The sequence below is a fragment of the Panthera pardus genome, unplaced genomic scaffold (assembly GCF_024362965.1).
Source record: "Panthera pardus isolate Hobbes unplaced genomic scaffold, ASM2436296v1 HiC_scaffold_5, whole genome shotgun sequence".
Taxonomy (NCBI): Eukaryota; Metazoa; Chordata; class Mammalia; order Carnivora; family Felidae; genus Panthera; species Panthera pardus.
In genome coordinates this window covers 19,199,506-19,218,932 of record NW_026526980.1, presented here as the reverse complement: position 1 = coordinate 19,218,932, position 19,427 = coordinate 19,199,506, and the positions used below count along the sequence as shown (strand labels likewise).

Sequence of the window (19,427 nt, the reverse complement as noted above, 5' to 3'; positions counted from 1 at the left end):
GTTCTGTGGCCTTCGAGGGTGGGACCGAGCCGGTCATGTGACGCGGGGGGGGGGAGGGGCACCATGGCGTGATGTGAGATGCAGGGCCTCTCAGATTACGTACCAATGACGCATTCCCACCCGGTTTGGCAACTAGATTTCCGTTGGAAGATACGACGGTTCCGGCAAAGGGGGCGGGTTCTCACGTCCGGGCAGCTTTGCTTCCGTTCGGGGCGCTACAGCTTCCGACCTCCGCCTCTCCCTCTGGCGAGGAAGAGACGCGACCCCACGCGCATGCCCCGATCATCCCAGAGGGGCGGGGCCGAGGCTAAGGGAGCGGGAGGGGGGAAAGAAAAGGGAATTCCAACCTGTGGAATCTTGGGGGTACCCAAGGTCGGCTTCTTCGCATTGACTGTGGATGGTACCTGGCACAGAGCCTCTGGTGGCTCGTGGGGAGCTTGGGGATCCGCAGGGTGAGGGCGGAGGGGAGTGTCAGTGTCAGAGTGTGAGTGGGGTACGGGAGTTCCAAACTTAGTCTTGAGGCCCTCGGGTCTCCCGTGCCGGGGAAGGGAGCTCGGGCCGCCATGCGCGACAGGACCCACGAACTGAGGCAGGTGAGAAGTAGGGGCTGCAGAGTTGGGGACGGGCGGACGGGATGGGGTCTGGCTGGAATACAGGACTCCTGGTCTTAGGGGTAGGGAGGGGTGGCTGAGGGCTAGGAAAGGAAAGACCCGGAAGTCCGTGAGTCCTGCGGGGAGAGAGCAACAGCAGGGAAGTGATGCCAGCAACCCCGGCCCTGGCAGGGGGATGACAGTTCGGACGATGAGGACAAGGAGCGGGTCGCGCTGGTGGTACACCCGGGCACCGCACGGCTGGGGAGCCCGGACGATGAGTTCTTCCAAAAGGTAAGAGGCTGGGGTCTCGGCCTGTCTTCACGAGGGGGCTGGATGACCCGAGGAGCAGCGCAGTCTGGAGTACCCCCGTATCTCCTTCAGCACTCTTGGTCACCTTCCCCAGGTCCGGACAATTCGACAGACTATTGTCAAGCTGGAGAATAAAGTCCGAGAGTTGGAGAAGCAGCAGGTCACCATCCTGGCCACGCCCCTTCCCGAGGAGAGTGAGTGAAACCCGAAGCGCCAACGCATGTTCAGCCGGAGGGATTGTGGGGATTGTAGTATGATGCAGGTGGTGGCTAGGGAGGTTTGTTGAGATGGGGGCTACTGTTTGGGAGTCATGGCTTTCTCTTGTTCAGGTATGAAGCAGGACCTGCAGAACCTGCGTGATGAGATCAAACAGCTGGGGAGGGAGATCCGAGCGCAGCTGAAGGGTGAGCTCCTAAGACCTCAGACATCCTTCCCTGTGGTCCTGCCCAGCTCCTGGTATATCTGGGGAGTATGTGGCCCAGAGAGGCCAGTGATGTATCCAGGTCACACAGCAGGCCTAGGCCTAGAATCTTTGTCTCTTGGCTTCCAGTCCATAGTACTTTCCACAGCACATGCCTGCCTCTTGAGCTCCTTTATTTATAAGGAAACCACTTACTCCTACCATTCTTGCTGCCCAATGTGCACTCTTTGGACAGGCAGATGGGAGTTTGTCAAGAGGCCTCTGCATACCTGTGGGAATTCTCTGATGTATTGTGAAGAAAAATATACTTTCTCCCATCAGAGGCTCAGAATTAGTCATTTATGATAAATTATAATTCCCAAAAGAATCTTCTAGAGATAAGCACCTTTCTATTGTATGGATGGGGTATGGTCCTGGCCCTGTGTCCTGGTCCCCACATGATTTTCCGAAGCTACAGGTCAAACCCCCTTCCCAACCAATACCCTGTGTCTTCCCACAGCCATAGAGCCCCAAAAGGAGGAAGCTGATGAGAATTATAACTCAGTCAACACAAGGATGAAAAAAACCCAGGTAGGTTTGTTATTCCCAGAGCTCAGACATTTTGCAAGTGTTCCTAGATCATTAGGTGGCAGAAATAAAGAAGGACCCTTAGAGATCATCAAGTTCAACCTGATGACTTTCAAATGGGGAAACTGAGACTGAGAGAAAGAAAAAACTCACCCAAGGTCAAGACCCAAGGTCTCCTGACTCCCAATCTATCTAATATCCTGCTCTGCCTTCTCCATTCAAGTTTCAGGGTCCCCAGATCATGCCCAAGGACATGTTGGCTGCAGAAGCCATGCTTTCTAGAAACCAAGATGGGGAATCAAACTTGAATAGGTGGCAAAGACATTATTCAGGTAGGGTTTGGTAGCTAATATCCCTGCCCAGGGAAGAAGAGGATATAGTCATAAATGAGTGGGAGGTTTCCTGTCCATGGGGCAGAGGATATCCCTGTCACATGGGACATCCTCTGCCCCATGGACAGAATTCAAGAAGTCAGGAAGAGGAACTTCCCTGGAAGGGGAAAGTCGCTGAATCAATATCTTATTAACTCCTAAGATTTGAGGTGATCTAGCTGCCTCCCTCTGGGTACCCAATGAGGAGTGGTTTGGAGTTCCTGGAGGTCAGAGTTGGAGTAGGTGGGCCCAGAGCTCAGCACGGACCCCAGATTGAAGATAGAGTGGTTTGGGCATCTTGCAAGGGTGCAGCTGAAGGTTGGAGAGCAGGTATGTTTCTGAGGAAGGAGCTCCAAGGAATAAGCACATGGAAGACAGCAGGGGGATGGACAAGGTGAGAGGACATTTCAGGAGGAGCCTGTGGTGGTCATTAGTGTGAGAGGCTGAGGGCCCAGCTGGACCTGTAAAGTCTGGGCCATAGGCTGACTTCCAGGTATACTAGCACACCTTTAGTCTAAGCAGTCAGGCTGGTGTTCAGCAAGCATTCACAGGTATTTATTGAGTGTCTACTGTGTGCTAGACTCTTTTCTAGCTGTTTGAGATGTAGCAGTGAGCCAAAGATCCCTATCCTCCTGGAGCTCTCATTCTGGTGGGGAGAGACAAACATCATAATAAAGCAGTACACTATTTTAGAAAATACTTAAGGGAAAAATTGAGGAGAAAAGGGATTGAGAGTGCTGGCAGAAAGCAGGTTGGTTTTAATAAGGTAAGAAACTTTGTTCAGAAGGTGATACTGGAACACAGATTTAAAGGCTCCTGTGGGGCACAAACATTCTAGGGCCAAGGAGCAGTGAGTGCAAAGGCCTGAGGTAGAAGTGGCTTTGGTGGGAGAGGGTAAAGAGCCCACTGTGGTTGGAGGGAGTGAGTGAGGGAACAGCTGGGAAGATAAGGTCAGAGGGGAAATGGGGGAAGGGAAGGTCATATAGGGCCTTAAAAGCCCTGGTAAGGGTTTTGGCTTTTAATTTGAGAGAAGGGTGGTTAAGGGGGCAGGCACTTGTACTTATGCTGTTTGCTCGCTCTACCCGTGGGGATGCTGAGGCCAAATCCTCCCGGGGTGCCCAGCCTATATTCTCCATCCTTAGCATGGGGTCCTGTCCCAGCAATTCGTGGAGCTCATCAACAAGTGCAACTTGATGCAGTCGGAATATCGGGAGAAGAATGTGGAGCGGATTCGGAGGCAGCTGAAGATCAGTGAGTTGTGGTGTCTGGCCCACAGGGTCAGGTAACCTGACCCAGCTCTGAGCCTGGCCTTTTCCTTCGCAGCAAATGCTGGAATGGTGTCTGACGAAGAGCTGGAGCAGATGCTGGACAGTGGGCAGAGTGAGGTGTTTGTATCCAATGTGAGTGGCCACAGCCCGCTCCCTCTTCTGGGATTCCCATCTTCTCCGAGGCCTGGCCCTTTTTGATTGAGGGAATACTGAGGCCCAGAGGGGAGTGAATTAGCATGCCTGGAGTCACTCATCAGGGCCCTAGCCCCACTTCTAATCCCAAGGGCTGCCTGAAAGCTCAACAGGAACTTCTCACCTGCTGCTGATTTCCCTGTGACCCATCTGTCCATTCCTGTCCACTCCCCAGATACTGAAGGACACACAAGTGACTCGACAGGCCCTAAATGAGATCTCAGCCCGGCACAGTGAGATCCAGCAGCTTGAACGCAGTATCCGTGAACTTCATGAGATCTTCACTTTTCTGGCTACTGAAGTGGAGGTGCAGGTGGGCACCCAGGATAGCTGGCTGGGCTTGACCTAGCCCCGGGACGTGAGACCATGTTCAGTCAGAACCCCAGCTGTGGGGGCGCCTGGGTGGCTCAGTCAGTTAAGCATCTGACATCACCTTGGGTTATGATCTCATAGTTCGGGAGTTCAAGTCCCGCATCAGGCTCTGTGCTGACAGCTCAGAGCCTGTGCTTCAGATTCTGTGTGTGTGTGTGTGTGTGTGTGTGTGTGTGTGTGTGCGCGTGCGCGCCCCTCCCCCACTTGTGTTCTTTCTCTCTCTGTCTCAAAAATAAATGGATAAACATTAAAAAAATAATAATAAAGAGAAGAACCCCAGCTGTGACTATCAGCCCATCTCCACCCTTAAGCCTTTCTCCCTGAGGTTTTTATCTTCCTCCAGGCTGGGGCATGCCCCCAGGCTGGCCCTTACTTCCATCCTTAGCCATGCCCCAGAATTCCTTCTACCTCCACAGTTACCCAGGTGGCCACTCCTCTATATGCAGCATCTCACCCTATCCACCAGTTTAGCCCACCCCAGGTATAGCCCCAACCCTGCCTCCTCCTTCACCAATACAATCCACCCTTATACCTCAACAGCTCTAGTCAAAGTTGTCTCACAGTGGGCCTTTGTCCTCAAATCTGTATGAGGTCGGGGTGGGAGGTAGCGTTCTTCTCCTGGCCCTGGTTGTATGGGGTGAGGTAAGCTTCCAGCGCTGTCGTGGAGGAGCTGACTCACTAGTGCTGCAGCCAATGCCCTTGTGTAGCTGGGAGTCATGGGGAAGGGATTTCACTCAGTAGGAGCACCAGGACCTGAAGGCTGGCCGGGATGAGGAGGCAGGGATGGGGAGGGGTTCACAGCTGTTGAGAGGCAGGCCTTAGAAGAATGGGCAAATTCAGACAGATTTACGAGGGGACAAAAGTTCACCCTCTGTGAAAAGGTGTGAGCCTCTTAAGGCACTTGGCTCCAAGCCACCACTGCAAATGAAGGTTTTACGGGGTAAGGGAGCAGAGCAGGAGGGACCACATGATGAAAGGGGGCCTGGAAGCCACCCTCAGGAGTGTGAACTTTTGTCAGATGTGGTCCTGCCCCCGCATCTTTGTCAGTGCAGTGTTTTCTGCCAGAAAATGTCCTTCAGGCACCTGAACTAGGGTGAGCAAACAGGAGCTACTGGGCCCTCTACCCCCAGTTATCCCCACATGCCTGAACCATCCTCTCTTCTGAGCAGGGGGAGATGATCAACCGGATTGAGAAGAACATCCTGAGCTCAGCAGACTATGTGGAACGGGGGCAGGAGCATGTCAAGATGGCCCTGGAGAACCAGAAGAAGGCACGGAAGGTGAGCTTCCCTGTCCCCCTCGTCCCATCCCAGGCCCTGGGGGGCCTTCCCTTCCTTCCTGAGTGAGTTTCTCTGAACTCCTCCTCTCCCACAGAAAAAAGTTTTGATCGCCATCTGTCTGTCTGTCACTGTCCTCATTGTGGCAGTGATCATTGGTGTCTCCATATTGGTTTGAGAACATCGCACGTTCTTGGTGAGCTATTGTGGGCCTGCCCCCTGGCCTGCCTCATCCTGGGCCCCAGCCTTTCCTCCTCCCCTCAGACCCTGTTCTCCCTCCTTCCCTTGCAGGCACTAAGAGCACCAGGGACCCAGGTCTGCCTTCTCTCCCAGCAGCTGAGGGGGGAGGGCAGGACAGAGCCTCCAGCTGGACCCCCTTCCTCACATTGGCCCTGTGCAGAGGGCAGACAGTTCTTCTGGGGTTGGCAGCCACTCATTCATGGGGGCTTCCCCACTCAAACTGCAATGCCTGGGAGAGGGCCTGCAGTGTCCTCTTTGGCTGGAACACATGGTTTTGTAAGAAATTAAAAAAAAAAAAAAAAGAGCTTGGAGACTCCCCTGTGCATGTGTGTTCCTGGAAGGGCTGTCCCAGGACCTCCAGGTATCCAGCCTCCCCTTTTCCTGGCCATCCTTGGGGCTAGACCCAGCCCAGGCAGACTCAGATCAGACTGTTCCAGGTGCTATGACCACAGCAAGCTGGTACTGCCCTCCTACTATCCCATAGGAACAGGTGGGGCAGGGAGGGGGTAACACCCACATCTGGCTCAGTATTGTTCCTGGGGAAAGACTACTGTGAATACCTAATGCCAAAGCAGTGAAGCTGGGCCAGGCCACGCTGGGATACAGGTGAGATTGTGGGGCATCGGTGGGCATTCCTGAGGTTAAGAAGAAGCACTGTGAGTAAGCACCGTGTATCTGAGCTGTTGCTTCACATACAGTGAACAGGGAAAGGCTTGTCTCAGAAGGAGCGGCATTTGAGTGGAACATTAAATGAGGAGGAGCCAGTTACAGGAAGAAGCAGGGGAAAGGTTGCCAGGCAGAAGGAGCAGCCCTGTGCCTAGAAAAAAGCATAGGCTTTGACATAGGAGTTCAGCTTAGAGAGCCAGTGACTCTAGATCAGCACACTTGGTTTCTATGTGGTTATGTGGCTAAAGCAGTAGAAGAGACAGAAGAGCCTGACACCTGGTTTCTATGAGGCACCTAAACTCCAGGACCCAGCTCTAAATCTCTAAGAGTTCCGAATCCCAAGCCTAGTTTCCGGAGCTGGGCATGGCACCCGTCCTCAGACACCTAGTTTCGTGGGTAAGCTGGCTTCTGGCTCTGAAGCCTGGTTGGAATGGGGCGGTGCCTGTCCCCAACCAAGGTCTGGGGGGTGGGTTCCAGCCGCCCCGTCCCATCCCTTTTTCGATCCCACAGGTCCCTGCTGCTGATGATGCTGCTGCTCCAAGCCGCCCTTGCCCAGCCCTTCTGGCCACAGTACTGCTTGCTTCGGCTACACACATGTAGTTGCTGGGGTGACACGAGTCATGGAAGGGCTGGACGTGTGTCCCTCGGTGCAGTCTCATTCTCCGCCCCTGGGCCTGGCCTGGGGGAAGGAACCGGGGTGGGGGGGGCGGGGGCGGGGGGGGGGGGGTTAGGCCCCGATGATCCCTGCCTGCTCGGCCTCCATCCATCTGCGCTCCCGCCTGCAGCGCCTCCCGGTGGCCCTCAAGTGACCCTGGCGCGGCTGTTGCAAGGCGCCTGCGCCAGGTCCAGGTCCAAGTCCAAGAGTAAGCTTGGCTCTGAGTCTAGGGGGCGTGGCCTTGTGGGAATTGAAAATGATTGGCCAGCGGAACTAAATGTTGTTCCTAAAGCGCATCGGGATTGGCCTGTTGGGCGTCCTGGGGAAGTGAACACTGGGTATTAAACCACAATTAAATGCTGATATGGGAGGGGCCTCAGCGAGTCCTCAGTTGCACCCAAAAGTGATTGGATCACAGGGCGTAGGGGGCATGATCAAAACTCTAACAGGCGGAGGGGCACGAACTTGTGAGTCTCACTGGGGTAGTGAGTCTGAAACTTCACCCAAGAAGGCGTGGCTGGGTCCCTCTCCCTCTTCGCTGAACTGGGCAGCTGTGCAAGTCTTGGAGGGTACCCATGCCTCCGTCCTGCCTGAGATCGTGTATCCTGTGTACAGATGAAGCCCTAGACATCTACAGGAAAGGTGTGCAAACACAATCTGGATGTCAGCTCAACGGGAAAATTGCGAGGTAGGACGGATCCTGCCCCAGTAGAAGACTGATTTGAATAAGGGGCCTCTGGGTTTCCCTAATTCTCCCTCTCTTCCCCTGCGGCCTGCATCTTCAGCGGAACTCTGTCCTGTTGTTCGCCTTTGCCCACGCACTCACCTTTCTGCCTTCAGAGGAAAACTGCACGACCTGTGGCACCTACTGGGATCTGATAGGAGACTATCAGACCAAGGCAGAGACTGTGTCACATCTACGCAGCTGGGTAATGCAGCTGGGTATCCGTGTGGGGTATGTGACTTCTGATCGGTTTTGCTAGACGGCGTCACCCCTGAAAGCCTGTTTACCTCTCTGTCTCACCCAGGAAGCTGTGCAGAACCTCCTGAAAGAGGTAGCTAGATGGCCCAGTGAGGTCTCGGATGCTGGCCCGGTAGTTTGAACTTTTCCTGTGGGCTAGGGGACACATGGAAGGGTTTTGAACAGGTGAGTGGCAAGTTTGGGGCAAATCTCGCAGTCAGGTGGACCCATGCACTGGAGATTTCACTCCAGTGAAAATCCACAAGGTGGCTCTCTTGTCGATACCCTCTCCTGGGGAAAACCGAGCTCAGTGAGGAGGTAAGGGCAGATTTTGCGCTGAAATCCTGTCTTGGCTGCTGTTCAGGGAACAGGGTCTTGGTTGAGTGCGGCTTTTCCAAATCCATCTTGCAGCATAACTTTTCATCTATAGCTCTCCCCACTTATTGCCTCATTCACTCATCACTCAATATTTCATGATTCAAATTACTAGGAAAAGAAATCTGACTGGTCTGGGTCAGGCTACTTTGACCAGCCTATATAAATTATCTACCTCGAGGGGTGCCTGGGTGGTTCAGTCAGTTGAGCTTCTGACTTCGGCCCAGGTCATGGTCTCATGGTTTGTGGGTTCGAGTCCCGTGTCAGGCTCTGTGCTGACAGCTCAGAGCCTGGAGCCTGCTTCAGATTCTGTGTCTCTCTTTCTGCCCCTCCCCAGCTCATACTCACACTCTGTCTCTGTCAAAAATAAATAAACTTAAAAACGTTAAAAAAAAATAAATTGTCTACCTCGAATCAAGACTTTGTCTTTGACCAAGATGTATGTGAAGTCTTACTTGGTACAAAACTGTGCAGCAGAGTGTGTATGAAGGAGTGGATGAACTCAATGATTGACATTTCTGCAGCCCTGTGATAGATTGTATTATTTTTCTGAATATATACTGTCCTTCCTGCTAGACTACTCACTGTAGGACTGTAGACGTTCATGTCCCACTTACAATAGGCTTAGGTGTAGCACTTGCTTTGGCCAATGGGATATGAGTAGAAATGTAAAGTATCACTTCCAATAGAAGCTTTAAGTACCAGCAAGTAGTCTGGCATCTTGCCTTTTCTTTTCTCACTTGTGAACCACTGATATTTGGAGGCTAGTTGTTATGTCAGAATAAGTCTAAAAAAAAAAAACAAAAAAAAACAAGTCTAAACCAACTGTCACAGAACTAGTACCCAGAGGTAGGGTATTACCACATTAAAAATGAACCTGAATTATATGGCATTGGCTTTGGAGCTGGGCAGTGGCTGATGAGGAAACCATCAGTGAAAGTTGGAAAGATGGTGACATGTGTTAGGCAGTGGTGAAGCATTTGGTTAAACTCTAAGCTGGAAATAAGAATGTAAATGATGTCCAAATGAGCTTGGGGCTTTGGGGGGAAATTTTGAGAAAGAATATTAGTAGCATACCTTGATTGCCTTTGGATGCATTTGACAAGTTATTGTAAGAAAGAGATGACCTAGAAAATAATTGGCCAGTTTTTAAGCAGAAATGGAAGAGAATATAGAAACTTCTGGGCAGGTGGTCTACATTTTTAGCCAGTGAAAGATACGACTGATAAGGCCCTTAAACCACAAAGCGATTAAAACTCATCTTTGTGGCAAGGGTGATATCAAGTGTATGGCTCTCGTGCCTTCTGTAAAAACCTCTGACTTGGTCAAAGTGATTCCCAATAAAGCCTTTCAGTTAGTCAAGATGATTCAGAGAAGAGAGTTTAAGAGTGTAATTCTCCCAAAGGAGTGAGTAGGCTCCATTTGCTTACAATTAAGTCTAAAGAGAGAGGCACGTCTGAAAAGAATTGGTGGGTTTGGCAGTTGGCCCACAAGTGACTGGAATCCAATAGATAAGAAGCCTCTTTCCCTCCTCACAAAAAGGCACTATCATGGATTTTTAAAAGACCATGAGTGTTTAAGACCTTGAGGGCTCCCAAATTTCTATGGGCATGAAGGAGGCAGAAAGCTGCTTTGCCTCAGAAGAGCATAACTGCCAGTGTTTTCTCAAATGTGGCCAAGGAGAATAAATGGGAACGGATGAGCTACTTAATGGGAACTAGGGAATTAATCCCAGAGAGCAGTCCCACTCTCAGGAAAAGGTGGGGGGCCTTTGCAACATCTGCTCAGCAAGGTATTAGAATTACTCTGGGCCAGTAAGTGCTGTGTGTCTTTGTCCTTCTAATTTTTTTTTTTTTAATTTGAGAGAAAAAGAGTGCCTGTATGCAGGGGGTGGAGGGAGGGTCAGAGGGAGACTGAGTGAATCTCAAGCATGCTCCACACCAGCATGGAGCCCAACATGAGGCTCAATACCACGACTCTGGGATCATGACCTGAGCCAAAATCAAGAGTTAGATGCCATCCAACTGAGCTATCCAGGTGCCCCTCTCATGCTTCTTTCTAAATGGGAGTGTTTACTGCCATTATCCTGTCTCTGTTCCACTTCATATGTTGAATGTGTGTGAGAGGGTGGGGGCAGAGATAACTTGTGAGGAGGGGGAGAAAGAGGAAGGGGGTGAGGATTTTTGGTTTATAGGTCTCTGGATCAAGAGGAGCCACCTCTGGACCTGATATAGAGACTATTAGAGGTCCTGCTCTTGATTCTGATGCCATGATTAGATGGGTCATTTGGGTGGTCTCCCCTGGGAAGGATGCATATTTATTTTGCATGTGGAAGAAACACAAAAGTCATATTTGTGACAAAGAAGGCAGACTAAGAAGATTCCACAATTGTTCAAAAACATTCATTAACCCTCTTTATGGGGTCCCACCATATGAAGAGATTATATATACCTACTCCGCTGACATCAGCTTTGGGTATGTGGGGCTTGCTTTTGGCAATGGAACTTGAGTAGGAGCAACATGTACCACTTCCAAGAAGAAGCTTTAAGAGCCATCAAGACATCTGCCACCTTTCTCCTCTTCTTTGTCTTAAAATTCCAGATTGATGCTGTTCCTCCAGACTGGATTCTGGAAGGAAGATGATATAGAACAGAGCCACAGCTGTCCCATGGAAGATGTTGTACAACATCCTCTGGCGCTTCCCAAGTGAAATTGGAAATTGGCCCCTGTACACAGAGGGCAGGGGAAATCAAACAAAAAGACAGGGCCACTGCAGATTGGTAAGTGGGAGGTTTAATAAGGAAGGGGACTTAGGGGTACCTGGCTGGCTCAGTCAGTGGAGCATGAGACTCTTGATCTTGGGGTTGTGGGTTTGAGCCCCATGTTGGGTGTGGAGATTACTTAAAATCTTCAAATAATAATAATATTATTAAAATAAGCAAGGGAAGTTACATGCAAGTTGGTCTTGGGCAGCCACCAAATGAGTAGATCTCTGCACCTCCCACCAAATATATTTTTTTGTACCTCCCACCGAATCTTAAACATTTTTTTAATGTTTTTATTTATTTTTGAGAAAGAGTGACGGAGAGGGGAAGGGGGAGAGAGAGAGGTAGGCAGAGGATCTGAGGCAGGCTCTGTGCTGACAGCACTCATGGACCGTGAGATCATGACCTGAGGTGAAGTTGGATGCTTCACTGATTGAACCACCTAGGTGTCCCCAAATCTTAAAAATTTGTATAGAGGCATTGGGGCACCTGGCTGGCTCAGTTGGTAGAGCATATGACCCTTGATCTCAGGGTCATGGGTTCAAGCCCCACATTGGGTGTAGAGCCTACTTAAAAAAAATGTTTATATAGAGGCCTTAAGTGGATTCAGTTATGTGTACCATCCACATGGTCTCAACAACACAGTGCTTTCTCAAGGCTGTGTCCTTGGGGCAGCCTCTAGGGGCAGGGAAGGCAAGCTGAATGTACACTCCAAGGAAGGGGAGCCTTTGATTGTGAAGGCGCAACTCATCAGTCAACTGACAGTCACATCCTCTTGATGACCTCCCCCAACAGAGGACATGGAATATGAGTGAGAAAACACATTTGTTGTGTGCCACTGAAATTTTGGGATGGTTGTTACTGCAGCATAATTTGATCCTAGATGACTGATAGAAGCTCCCTCAATTTTGCAGAGACTCTCTATTCAGTTCTCCTTTCCTATCGCCAAGACAACTGGCATACCAAAATGAGCTGTAGTGGTCCTACAAGGTCTGAGGCTTTGCCCCACAAATGGCACTATTACAAAGGACTTGTTCAAAAGGAAAAAAGAGAAAGTAAAACCCAAACTTCCCTTAAGTGTATGGATGTCTGCCCTCCCAAGAAGCCCCAACATAATGGATAGTAAGTGGAAATTCTGTGTTTGTGAATGGGTACCGCTGCATGAAACAGAGACGCAAACTAACCATGGCATGAAGTCATCAGTACCCATGAACAACAACAACAAAATAATAAATTATTTTATTTATCTTGTTCCTTCTCTGGGATATTGCCCTCACCCACATGATCTAAGATGGTCCACCACCACTTTCACAGTTTAGCCCTTGTGAAGGAGGAAAGTGGAGGGGGCAGCTTGCCCTTCACCCTTAATTGCAGAAGTCGTACCAATAATTTCTGCTCTGATCCTATTGGCCAGAATGTAGTCACATGGCCAAGAAATATAATCTTCATCCTGGGCAAGCTTTTTGTCCAGATTAAAGTTCTAGGGGAACTGGGGAACTATTGCCAGGAAACAAGCTAACTTTAGAAGGATGAATATTGGGGGGGCCGTCAGCAGTTACAGCCACACACTATGAGAGTTAACCCATCCCAACTATATTAGTTTCCTATTACTCCTGTTACAAATGACCACAAACATAGTGGCTTAAAACAACACACATTTATTGTTTTATGGTTCCAGAGATCAGAAATCCAAAATCAGTTTCACTGGGCTAAAGTCAAGGAGTTGGCAGGGCTGGCTCCTTCTGGAGGAACCTTTTACTTGCCTTTTTCAGCTTCTATTGGATGCCTGTATTCCTTGACTTGTGGCCTCATACTCCATTTCAAAGAATATTATTCCCTTCTTACCTTCCATTGTTACATCACCTTTTCCTCTGATTCTGACCACCCTATCTCCCTCTTGTAAGGATACTTACGATTATTTTGAGTCCACCCAGATACCCCAAGATAATCTTCCATTTTACAATTTTTAATTACATCTGCAAAGTCCCTTTGGCATATAAAGTGACATTCTCAGGTTCCAGGGATTAGAATGTGGACATGGTTAGGGGGACACTGTTTAGCCTACCATACCACCTTGTTCCACATTTAAATCATTCATTCATTTAGTCATAAAATATTTATTGAGCAAGAGTTATGTACCTGATACTATGGAAGGTGGTGGAGAAATAGAAGTGAAAATACAGATAAGATCTCTGCCTTTCATGGAGTTTATACTTTGGTGGAGAGGACAAGAAAAGAAATAGCTAAGATATTCCAAAACCATGACATATATTATTAAAAATTAAGCAGCATGCTATGACAAAAAATGACAAGGGGTTGGAGATGGCTGTGCTAATAAGTAGTCAAGAATGGCTTCTTAGGGAAGGTGACTAATCCAAAGGGCAGACCTGAGAGCTTAGGGCAGAACAGAGCCATGAAGGATTCTTTCTTGGCCTAGAAACCTAAGGGAATTCGCTTAACTGGATTTTGGAATTCCAGGGACTCCCCATTTTGAGCCAGAAAGTTTATTATCCTATGCATGTCCCACCATTGCACGTTGGGAGTACATGACTTGTTTCTTTCTTTCTCTCTCTCTCTCTCTCTTTTTTTTTTTTTTTTTTTTTGAGAGAGAGAGAGAGTGCACATAAGCAGGGGAGGGGCAGAGGAAGAGGGAGAGAGTGAGAATCTCAAGGATTCTTCATGCCTGGCAGAGTCCGACATGGGGCTAGATCCCATGACCTTAAGATCATGACATGAGGTGAAATCAAGACTCTGACACCCAACTAACTGAGCCCCCCAGGTGCCCTTTGTTTCTTTAGTTTCATAGGTCCACAGATGGCAGGAATTGTGCTCCAGGAAGGATTATACCCATAGCTTCATCTGCATCGGCTTTTAGATAATGGGATTTAGGACTTTGGGTTTGATAAGATTTGTATGAGATTTTTTTTTTTTATTCTGAATTGATGCTATAATGGGATGAGACTTTTTGGACAGTGGTGAGACTTTTAAGAACCTTGGGAGGAAGTGAATGTATTTTGCATGTGGACCAGACATAAATCTTTGAGGGCTAGAGGGTGAACTGAATAATGGCCTCCAAAGATTCCACGCCCTAATCTCTATGAATATGTTACCTTACATGGCAAAAAGGGCTTTGCAGGTGTAATTAAGTTTAGTAATTGGTTGAGGTTTTTTTTTAAGTTTATTTATTTATTTTGAGAGAATGAGAGAGAGGGTGTGTGTGTGTGCGTGCACACACATGCACCAGTGGGGAAGGGGCAGAGAGGAGAGACAGAATCCCAAGCAGGCTCTGCACCATCAGCACAGAACCCAATGCGGGGTTTGAGCCCATGAACCTTGAGATCATGACCTGAGCCAAAATCAAGAGTCAGATGCTTAACCAACTGTACCATCCAGGTATCCCATGTTTACTAATTGGTTGACTTTAAGATAGGGAGAGTATACTGAATTATTCAGGTAGACCCAATGTAATAACATTAACTCTTAAAAGCAGAGAAGCTTTTCCAGCTAGCAATAGAAGAGGAAAAGTCAGAAAATTTGAAATAGGAGGACTCGATGTGCCATTGCCAGTTCTGAAGGGCCCCCAGCCAAGGAATATAGATAGCCTTGAGACGCTGAGATCCACCTCTGACTGACAGCCAGCAAAGAAACAGAGACCTCAGTCCTACAGGCAAATGGAACTGAATTCTGTTAATAACCTGGATGAGTCTGGAAGTGGACTCTATGGCAGAGCCTCCAGATAAGAGCCCAGACTGGCCAAAACCTTGACTTCAGCTTTGTGAGACCCTTAGTAGAGGGCCCAGATGGGTCCGCCTGGACTTCTGGCTCACAGAACTATGAAATAAGAAATAAGTGTTATTTTAAGATGCTAAGTTGGTGGTTATTTAATATGCAGGAACAGAAACCTAATAACTGTATGGCTGGAGCTGAGACTTGAATAAAGAGAAAGTATCACAGATGGGCAAATCTGGGGAAGTGTGTTCCATCACCAGGGAAGAGCAAGTGCAAAAGCCCAAAGACTGGGAAAAGGAAGAAACAAATCAATAGAAGGTCCTCTTGGTTGAAGCCTGCTGACTAGGAGTAGGTACATGAGGTCAGAGCAGGGACAGGGACTGGAAGGAAGGTAGGCTCCAGCTGGAGGGATTTATGTTGAGAGTGGACTGTGTGTAGATAATTGAGAACTGGTCTGCAAATCTCCTTTGTTGAATCCAGAATGATTGCCCCAGCTGCAAAGCTTGCTGCCTTCCCCTATCTCCTCACCCTGTTCCTGGAGCATACTCCTGTGAGGAGCCCCTAATTTCTCCAGCCATTCGGCTGGGAAGGGAATGATGACTGTAGTCTGTAGTACAGAGTGAGGAGTGATACCAGCTGCTGCATATGGCATCAGCAGCAGGGCATATGATTTTGCACTCCCAAGATGGACCCGTTACCTGGGACAGTCCTGGTAGAGAGCCAGGGAGGTAAAGGAAGTTAGGGCAGAAGGAAACTGAAGGCCAGAAGTCAGACTGGGCATTATCCAGATAATAAAACTGGACAAAGACATCACAAGAAAACTACAGATCAATATTTCTTATAAGAATCTGCAACAAAATACTAACAAACTGAATCTAGCAATGTATAAAAATTATCATACAGCATGACCAAGTGGGATTTATCTCACGAATGCAAGGTTGGTTTAACATCCAAAAATCAATTAATGCAATTCTGAATATTAATAAAGAACAAAAACCATATAATCATCTCAATAGAAAATACATTTGACAAAATCCAACACCCTTTAATTACAATAATAAAAAAGCTTAAGAAACTAGGAATAAAAGGAAACTTCCTTAACTTGCTAAGTATCAAAGGGCATCTATAAAAAAATTCACAGTTAACATCATACTTAAATGGTGAAAGACTGCATGTTTTCCCCCCTGAGATCAGGATGACTGCTCCCTTTAACACTGTACTGAAAGTTCTAGCTGGGGCAATTAGGCAAGAAAAGGAAATAAAAGGCATCCAGATTGGAAAAGAAGAAGTAAACTATCTCTATTTTCCAGGTGAGATGATCTTGTATACAGAAAAATCCTAAAGAATACACACACAAAAACTATTAGAGTTAATAAACTAGTTTAGCCAGGTTGCAGAATATAAGAATAATGTACAAAAATCTATTATATTTCTCATCACTAGCAAAGAAACAATCCAAAAATGAAATAAAAACAATTCCATTTATAATAGAAACAAAGGAAATAAAATACTTACATATAAATTTAACAAAAGATGAGTAAGATTTATATACTGAAAACTACAATATACTGTGGAAAGAAATTTAAAATCCAAATGGATTTTTAAAATCCTAAGTTCATGGGGCAGAAGATTTAATATTGTTAAGATGGCAATACTCTTCAAATTGATCTACAGATTCAGTGCAGTCCCTATCAAAATCCCAGCTTTTTTTTTGCAAAAGTTGGCAAGCTGATCCTAAAATTCGTATAGAAATGCAAGGAATCCAGAAAAATTAATCTTGAAATATAAGTTGGAGGAATCACAGGTCTTGATAAAACTTATTACAAAGCTACAGTAAGCAAAATAGTGTGATACTAGCATAAAGAAAGTAAAGATAGTAGATAGATAGATAGATAGATATGTATATCTTCATGGAATACAATCGAGATTCCAGAAATAAACCTGTGTACAGTTAATTTTCAACAAGGATATCAAGCCACTTCAATGGAAAAATAAGTCTTTTTATTATTTTATTTTATTATTATTTTTAATGTTTATTTTTGAGAGAGAGTGAAAGAGCGCAAACGGGGGAGAGGCAGAGAAAGAGGGAGACACAGAATCCAAAGCAGGCTCCGGGCTCTGAGCTGTCAGCACAAAACCCGACATGGGGCTTGAACTTACAAACCACAAGATCATGACCTGAGCTGAAGTCAGATGCTTAACCAACTGAGCCACCCAGGCGCCCTAGTTCTGGGACAATTGGATATCCATGTGCAAACGAATGAAATCGAACCCCTATCTCAAACATACACGAAAATTAACCCAATATGGATCAAAGACCCAAATGTGAGAGCTTTGAGCTATAAAACTTTTATAGTTTACCAAGAATAAACTTTTATAAAGTTTAAGCTTGTAAGTTTATAACTAGGTTGTAAACTTTATAAACATGTGTAACACTCTTAGATAAAAACATAGGCATAAATCTTCATGACCTTGAATTAGGAAATGGTTTCTTACATATGGCTCTGCAAAGCACAAGCAACAAAAGAAAAAAATAGATAAATGAGATATCATCAAAATTAAAAACTTTCATGCTTCAAAGGGCACCAAGAAAATAAAAGGACAACCCACACAATGAGAGAAATTTTGCAAATCATAGGAAACTTCTACCTAGAATACATAAAAAGCTTTTATTACCGCTCAACAGCAAAAAGTCAAACAGCCCAATTAAAAAATGGGCAAAGAACTTGAACAGACATTTATCCAAAGATGACATACAAATGGCCAATAAATACACACAAAAAATGCCCAACATCATTTGCCATCAGGGAAATGCAAATCATAACCACAAATTCACACCCACAAGGATGGCTATAATAAAAAGGCAGATAATAACAGCTGTTGGTAAAGGTGTGGAGAAATTGGAACATTCATATCCTGTTGGTGGGAATGTAAAATGGTGCAGCCATTTGGAAAACATTCTGACAGTTCCTCAAGTGGTAGATACGCAAACAAGAGAATTAAAAAACATGTCCACATAAAAACTTGTTCATAGAATGTTCATATGAATGTTCCTAGCTGCATTATTCACACTAGACAAAGGAAACCCAAATGTCCATCAATTGTGAATGGATTAAAAAAAGTATCCCCATACAATGGAATATTATTCGACAATAAAAAGGAATGCAGTACTGACAAATGCTACAGCATGGATGAACCTTGAGAAGAGTGTGCTAAGTGAAAGAGGCCAGTTACATATTGTATGATTCCATTTACATGAAACATCCACAGGAGGCAAATTGGACAGAGAGTAGATTAGTGATTGACTAGGGCTAAGGGAAAGGAGTTGGGAATTGGGGTTGGGGGCAATAGGGAGTGACAGCTAATGGGTATGGAGTTTCTTTTAAGGGGATGAAACTATTCTAAAATTAGATTGAGATGGTTGCATAACCCTGTGAATAAACTAAAAACCACTGAATTGGATACTTCAAATGGGTTAGTTGTATGGGATGTAAATTATTTCTTAATAAAGCTGTTAAAATAATTTTTTTAAAAAAGTCAGACCATCTGAGTCCTCAGGGAGCAGGAACTGGGATGTGGGATGCCTGGGGTGTCAGAGAGGGGGACCAAGGGATGGGTGTGCTATCTGGTCCCAGAAAGGGAGCAGAAGTTGTGGATTTCTTCTAAACCTCCACAGGACCCACTTCATCCTTCATTGTAGATAGATACCCATGGGTGTCTGTTGATTAGGGTCTATGGTATCTTTGTACCAATTTTTAAAAGGTGCCTCGTCATCTCCAAGATAAATCATCTTGCTCAAGTTCACAAGTCAGTAGTAACAAAAATCCCCATTTCCAATACCCTAGTCCAGTTTGTTTCTTCCTTGGATTCTGTCAGACTTTGATCCCGGCCTGTACAGGCAGAAGGCCTGGAGTCAGTGCTTGTCCTACTTTGCGAATGGCAACAGGCAGTGAGTGTCCTTGGCCAAACTGGTGTCTCTTCCCGCAGCTATGACATCCTGGTCCCTGCTGCTACCATGTGGTCCCCTTGTGCTGCTATGGAGAACAGGGATAAGAACCTCTTCTAAAGCTACTGTCTGAGGACCTGGGCATGACAACTCTTGAGTGAAGTCCCTGACATCAAGGGGATACTTGCTATTTCTGTTCCCGGAGCTACCTGGTGTTAACAGTCCTGACTTTACCAGCTACTGCAAAGTCCCCTATGACTGGCATGTGGGCCTGGAGAGGGGGTGCACACGGGTCACTTCCTGAGGCTGCCAACTTGGTCTAGTGTTGATAAGAGCAAGTCTAGAGATGATAAGAGCATGGAAAGGAGGAACTGGTTCACTCTGACCTTTGGTTTCATTTTGGCTTATAAATTGGGAAGGCCCTAGTGGCTGGACTTTATAATCCAAAGTCCGTTCTTGAGTGCCCTTCTAAAAATATTCAAGGGGCGTCAGGGTGGCTCAGTCAGTTAAGTGTCTGACTTTGGCTCAGGTCAGGATCTAACGGCTCGTGGATTTGAGCCTCGCATCAGATTCTGTGCTGACAGCTCACAGCCTGGAGCCTTCTTTGGATTCTGTATCTCCCTCTCTCTCTGCCCCTCCCTTGCTTGTGCTCTGTCTCAAAAATAAATAAACTTAATGGGAACATGCTAACCACACTGCTTTGTACCTTATTTTTTTCAC

At 46.8% G+C, this 19,427-nt stretch overlaps 1 protein-coding gene across 3 annotated transcripts; it reads left to right on the top strand.

Annotated features, from left to right (window-relative positions):
* Positions 1-283: 283 nt before the first annotated feature.
* STX4 (syntaxin 4) lies at positions 284-6,954 on the top strand. Of its 3 annotated transcripts, none has more exons than XM_019436274.2 (11): positions 284-400; positions 783-884; positions 997-1,096; positions 1,232-1,306; positions 1,823-1,893; positions 3,404-3,512; positions 3,585-3,661; positions 3,897-4,034; positions 5,263-5,373; positions 5,468-5,566; positions 5,662-5,928. In XM_019436274.2, the coding sequence occupies exons 1-10, from the start codon at positions 398-400 to the stop codon at positions 5,546-5,548; spliced, it is 867 nt and encodes a 288-aa protein (XP_019291819.1). In that variant the 5' UTR covers positions 284-397; the 3' UTR covers positions 5,549-5,566; positions 5,662-5,928. The 3 variants fall into 3 exon arrangements, with proteins under 3 accessions (XP_019291819.1, XP_019291818.1, XP_019291817.1); XM_019436273.2 differs by lacking the exon at positions 5,662-5,928 and adding an exon at positions 6,787-6,954 and having other exon boundaries at positions 349-593; XM_019436272.2 differs by having other exon boundaries at positions 349-593; positions 5,662-5,929.
* Positions 6,955-19,427: the final 12,473 nt, after the last annotated feature.

Excerpts from the sequence above, each read along its gene's own strand:
- STX4 (XM_019436273.2), top strand. The coding sequence starts at position 564 with ATGCGCGACAGGACCCACGAACTGAGGCAG. Across the intron at positions 1,097-1,231 it reads CACGCCCCTTCCCGAGGAGA|GTATGAAGCAGGACCTGCAG; the intron begins GTGAGTGAAACC and ends TCTCTTGTTCAG. Across the intron at positions 3,662-3,896 it reads GTGAGGTGTTTGTATCCAAT|ATACTGAAGGACACACAAGT; the intron begins GTGAGTGGCCAC and ends TCCACTCCCCAG.